Source organism: Aethalodelphis obliquidens, unplaced genomic scaffold (assembly GCF_003676395.1).
Source record: "Aethalodelphis obliquidens isolate GAN/ISIS:26980383/991018 unplaced genomic scaffold, ASM367639v1 scaffold40, whole genome shotgun sequence".
In the NCBI taxonomy this organism is placed as follows: Eukaryota; Metazoa; Chordata; class Mammalia; order Artiodactyla; family Delphinidae; genus Aethalodelphis; species Aethalodelphis obliquidens.
The window spans coordinates 998,446-1,004,445 of NW_020837984.1; the positions used below are offsets into that span (position 1 = coordinate 998,446).

Below are 6,000 nucleotides of genomic sequence, written 5' to 3' on the forward strand. Positions count from 1 at the left end.
GAGAGGGCGTGGCAGGCAGAGGGATCTGTGTGAGCAAAGGAGCTGCGAAAGAGGAAGGTGTGACCGGGGACTAACAGTTTATTGGGAGTGGTGTTAGCGTGTTGTTGGGAAACATACAACTGGAAAGGTGGGTGGGGGCCCAACAGGTTACAGTCTTTAGAGGTTATTCAGCAGGCACTGGGGAGTCATTGAAGCCTCTTAGCCTCTGTGCTCAAGGAAGCGAACCTGCCTTAGGCTCTCCATACATGCTTGTTGACTGACGTTCATCCCACGGTGGCAAGAGCGTGGTCTGGCCTGGGTAGAGATAGGGGCAGGGGCCTCCTTAGGAGACTGTGCGGTGTTTGTTCCTGAGCACGAAGAGCTTCAGTGAGGAAGGTGCACCCGGAATGTGTGGTGGCAGAGGAGTAGCACGCTCAGCCCCTCCTCGTGGCTGGCTGCTTGGCGGCCCAGTCTCTGCACGGAACCAACCTCTCTGCTCTGCGGATCCCTGCAGCAGGACCCTGCAGACTGACTGCGGGTGACGTGGAGCAGACCTGTGTGGGACAGTCCCATAGGTTGTAAATCCCTTGCTTACCAGAATCCTAACTGTAGGCTTCATCTTAGCATGAGCTATCACAGGAACGTCTTCTGATGTCGAGAAGCATTGAAGACGTAAGAGGATTTGTTTGTAGGGCTGGAGCCTTTTAGACCCTCTCAGCTGTTAGCAGATATTAGAGAGAAAAAACTGTATGCGAGTGAAAGTTTAAAGTTCTTATAAATATAGAACAGGAAGTTGAACTCCCCAGGGGCAGATCGAGGTCAGGAGGCTACCAGGCAGGCGTCTTGCTATTTTCCAGTGCATCAGATGCACTGATAGTTTCACTACAGGAAGCCGAGATAAAGTTATCTTTGTGCTAGCCCATTAAACGACTTCTCAGTATAAACACAAAACTAAAATTCCTTGGACTGTGATAAATCTTTGTGCTTAACCCCTGCCTTACTCTGGAAGGGCATCCTCCCTGAGCCCGAGCTCTTTGTGCTTAGATAAAGAATCTTCTTTTTTTTTTAATCACTATGACAGAAAGAAATTTAATAAGTTGCTCATTAGTTAATCTTTCTAATCACCACCCACTACGAAAAGGGGATTGATGTTCCCCACATCATTCGAAGACAAGGAGCTAAAAGAAGCAGCCGATGTCACTTACTCTGTGGGTTTGATCTTGATGATTAGTTGTCCTTAGCTGCTATTAGTTGTCCGGTGCCCCAGAGAGCATCAGTTACAATAAAATTGTAAACAAGTTAGAAAAGGTTTTGCTTGCTCACTCCTTCCCAGTTATGTCGACATTTTATGTTTATTAAATTGCATACAGGGATGGCATTTTTTCCTGGCCTTCCTGCAATTCTGTATCCACGGGGCCCACTTTGATGGGGCCAAACAGACACAGGAGTTGGCCACAGGGGCCCTGGGGTGGGAACAGTAGCGGTGGCCCCCTCTGCCATCAGCTGCCTCAGTGACTCTGGGCAGGGAGCTTTCCTGCCCTGTGCCCTGGTAGTCAAGTCTTTAAAACAAGAGAGGCAACCTGCCTCACACAGGGCTGCCAGGAAGGATAGAAGTGAAGGCGCGTGTGCGGAGGCACATTGAAAAAAGAGCCCCATACGTCATCAGAGAGCCATCTGTGTTCTCTCCTCCGTCTATCCCGAGTTGAGTACTTCCCTCAACATTGCCATACCCTGAAGACTGACCACCTTCATTCATTTGCTCCCTCCCTCGATAAATATTTATTGACCACCCACCCTGTATATAGACAGTGCGTTAGGAGGTGGGGAGGCACGGTGGCACAGGGCTTCCCAAGACTGGGTTCCTGCCTTGGAAACTCAGTCTTGTAAGACTAATGAAATGTGCATAAGTAATCATAGGACCTGGCAGAAAGCAAACGATAAACAAAGCCCGAGGAGACAGTCATTCCAGCTGTAGGGATCGGAAATGGCTGTGTTGGAGTGGTGGCTTCTGAGCTGGACCTGAAGGGTAGGAAGAAGGTGATGTGCTGGGGAAGGCCCTTTCAGACAAAGGGAGGCTGTAACTGGAAGGAATATTGGGAATTGAGGGGTGGTAAATAGTCCAGTTTGGTTTAGATCTATAGTGCCTTAGAAGAACCAGTAGGCTGCAGAATGAGAAATGTCTAGAATGGCACTTGGCACTTAGAGGAAGTGTGATAAATATTCGATGGATAGATGGAAGGAAGGGAGGGAGGGAAAGAAAGTTAGGGCAAACTGTAGAGGCCTTTGGGGTTTATACTTTATTTTTCAGACTGCAGGGCACTTCTGAGTAATTTGGGCTTGGGAGGAAGCCGTGCTTCGCAGCTGTGCTTCTGGAAGATCAGCTAGGCAAGGTGTGTCAAGTGAATCGAGGAGCAGGGAGACCCCGTGAGGAGGCCATTGCTTCAGGCCTGGTGATGTGACCGTGAGAGCTGGACCCCAGAGTGACAAGAAGGATTCCATAAATAGAATCATCAGGTCTCAGACCCGGTGACTAACCAGATATACGGGTAACAAGGAGACAAAGATGTCCATGGACTTAGTGGCCGGGAAAGATTCTGGTGCCACTGGCAGAAATAAGGACCACAGAGAAACACAGACCAGCTTAGGGGGTCGGGGAGGCAGGGAGGTGGATGTGGTGTGTCTGGGTGGTAGCCACATCAGTGAGATATCTGACTCAATTCTTAACTATGTTCTTCATTTCTGCTTAGTAGTTTTGTATATATTTTGTCATCTCGGTGGCCTGGGGTCCTCTAGAGAAAGGATCATGTCTATTAAGACTTTTTTGTCCTTCTGTCATACAGAGTGAAGTAAGTCCGAAAGAGAAACACAGATACTGTATGCTAACACATATATATGGAATCTAAAAAGAAAAAAGTGGTTCTGATGAACCTAGGGGCAGGACAGGAATAAAGACGCAGATGTAGAGAATGGACTTGAGGACATGGGGAGGGGGAAGGGTAAGCTGGCATGAAGTGAGAGAGTGGCATGGACATATATACATTACCAAATGTAGAATAGATAGCTGGTGGGAAGCAGCCGCATAGCACAGGGAGATCAGCTCGGTGCTTTGTGTCCACCTAGAGGGGTGGGATAGGGAGGGTGGGAGGGAGACGCAAGAGGGAGGAGATATGGGGATATATGTATATGTGTAGTTGATTCACTTTGTTATACAGCAGCAACTAACACACCATTGTAAAGCAATTATACTTCAATAAAGATGCTAAAAGAAAAAAAGACTTTTATGTTCTTATTGCAGTAGAAGGCACTTACGAATGTTCATATGATAAAAGAGCCAGGGAGGTGATTTCATCCCTGTTAGTTAACTTTGTAATTAACACATCGATGACAGAACTCTCAAGCCCAAAAAAATGAAGATACGGGCCTGTGCAGTGCTGAGCAGCTGTTCCAGGTTGTTCCTGCTGCCTGGTTGGCGGTGCCGTGAGCAGAGTACTGAACAGAATCTTCTCTGGGTTGCAGATATCAGTGTGGACCACCCCGATGAGAAGTCCATTATCACTTATGTGGTGACTTATTACCACTACTTCTCAAAGATGAAGGCCTTGGCTGTTGAAGGAAAACGAATTGGAAAGGTGAGCTCACACCACTTTTGTAAGTTGTGAGACGTAATTAAGGTTCACATCTTAATGTGCCGCCACCATGCACTCAGACGTTTAGCTACTGGGAGTTCGTGGCAGGTTCTCCACACGGCAGGGAAGTGGGCAGCAGCCTCTGGATCCCGAAGAGTACTAGGAGGCAGGAGTGGTGGGTGGCTAAAATACTCAGGAAGGGATTTCAGGGGGATCTCAGACCCGGAAACACCCCTCCCCTCAACCTTGCCAGAAAATTGGGTATTGAAGATCTGATTGAGTTGCCTGATGTCATGGACGTGGAAGTCCTACTTACCACGCTTGGAAAGGCCTCATCAGTGTCACGCTTTTTTCATTTTTTTGTTTGGCTGACGTTCCCCTGCCATATATTTCAGAACACCGCAGATCAGATGACATTGTCTTCTCAGTGCAATGGAATAGAAAATCCGTGGGCGTTCATGGGACAGGACCAAGCAAAATAGAGCCCTTTTTGTTCCTCTAGGAATTTCGGAGCTGAGGCATCAGGAGTCATACAGGATCTGAAACCCTTGCCTGGGGGTTGGGAGGTTACAGAACCAATTACAGTTGAGTTAAGCTGTCATTGCTCACAAATGATAGCCACGGTCTGAGTGCTTATTAGCACATGGTTCTTGGAGTTTTAAAAACTGTTGTGCCAAAGTCTCATAGAACCGTTTTCAGAGCCAGTGCTGAAGTGTGTGCGGGCTCCCATAGGGCTGCAGTCATGTCTCCCTTACGTAGGGATACGATCTTGTTTTTCCATTTTTCTGACTCTTGTTTACAGGTGCTCGACAATGCTATTGAAACAGAAAAAATGATTGAAAAGTATGAATCCCTTGCCTCTGACCTTCTGGAGTGGATTGAACAAACCATCATTATTTTGAACAACCGCAAATTTGCCAACTCGCTGGTTGGGGTTCAACAACAGCTCCAGGCCTTCAACACCTACCGCACTGTGGAGAAGCCGCCCAAGTAAGATGCAGAGTGTAATGCCTTGCCCTTCTTATGGGGAGAGAGGTGATTGCAGCCGCAGACCCCTGTTTTCTGACTTGCATGGTCTCATCTCAATGAATGCCTCTCGCCAGCGGCTTGTCCTACTCCTTTTAATCCGAGCCTGTGTTGCCGAGATGTATTCCAAATTATACTCTCTGTGAGCCCTTTCTAGCAGAAATGTGCCACTGGTATGTGTGATACGTGAGAATCCCAAGAAACGGTGCAGGTCCCCAGTTCCTTATCCAAAGCTCTTGCGCCTAATGTGTTTCAGAATTCCATCGTTTCTGGATTTTAGAGAAGTAACAGGGTACATGCCAGGTGGCTCTGAGGCAGTTAACTCATATCAAGCCTCCTCACATATCTGTAGCAAAACATGTAATTATTCACACTGTGTGAATTAAAAAAACAATAGTTTCATATCCGTTCAGATCAGGTTTTGCTGCCCCCAGAAGTCTGATTTTTCACATATTTTAAAGATACGTAGTTGTCCAGTAAAGATTGTGGCCCTTATCTCTTGCTTATTATGACAAGAGTCATCCCTCCTTTTTCTGAAAACTCCACTCAGTTGTGAATTCCTGGCTGAGGTCTCCACAACCCATTGACAGTGACCCTAGGTGGTCGTTTGAAATGATCCTTGTTGAATGCATTCAGCTCTGCTCTCCAAATGAAGCAAGTTCATCATCCGCGGCTTGGGGTCTAAATCTTGATTGAGTTGATTAACAAAAGAGTAGCATTCTGTGCCCCCGACTGTAAATCTCAGCAACAACAACGAACCACAAGAAAAACCCCACAGTTTGGCACATACTGAGGTCTTCAGTACCCAAAAACTAACCCACTGCTGTTTCTCTGACACACACGCGTTTCACATAAAAGTCAGACCGGAGATAAATGCCTTTTAAAATTGTGAGGCTGCACGAAGTGTGTTTATTTTATTTTATTTTTTTCTCTAGAAGTAGATGCATTTTTCCTTTTGAAAGAACAAAATATAGTATAATGTTTATGGCTGGTTTTCTCTGCTTAGATTTACTGAGAAGGGGAACTTGGAAGTCCTGCTTTTCACTATTCAGAGCAAGATGAGGGCCAATAACCAGAAAGTCTACATGCCCCGGGAGGGGAAGCTCATCTCTGACATTAACAAGGTAAAACCGATCCATCTGGCCTCCTTCATGGTCCCTGCCCTCCTGTGTGGGCGCCAGCCTCCTGTAGGTTTTCAGGTTCTATCAGTGGGTCTTGATTGCTAAGAGATCCTGGCCTGCTGAGTTGATAAGCGGCAGTCATTGCTCACATAGTGTTGAGGGTCAAGGGAGTGCTTGTGGTGGTTTGGGGGCAGGTGGCTGGTGTGTGTGTGTGTGTGTGTGTGTGTGTGTGTGTGTGTGTGTGTGTG

The 6,000-nt window shown here is 47.0% G+C and overlaps 1 protein-coding gene across 6 annotated transcripts in view; it reads left to right on the plus strand.

The window, feature by feature from the left end:
• Positions 1-6,000, plus strand: part of SPTBN1 (spectrin beta, non-erythrocytic 1) — a 196,685-nt gene that overhangs the window by 145,540 nt on the left and 45,145 nt on the right. For all 6 annotated transcript variants that reach the window (XM_027131673.1, XM_027131675.1, XM_027131674.1 and 3 more), the window contains 3 exons: positions 3,496-3,608; positions 4,408-4,595; positions 5,638-5,755. In XM_027131673.1, the coding sequence (XP_026987474.1) occupies positions 3,496-3,608; positions 4,408-4,595; positions 5,638-5,755 (419 nt within the window). The remainder of the gene's footprint in view (positions 1-3,495; positions 3,609-4,407; positions 4,596-5,637; positions 5,756-6,000) is intronic.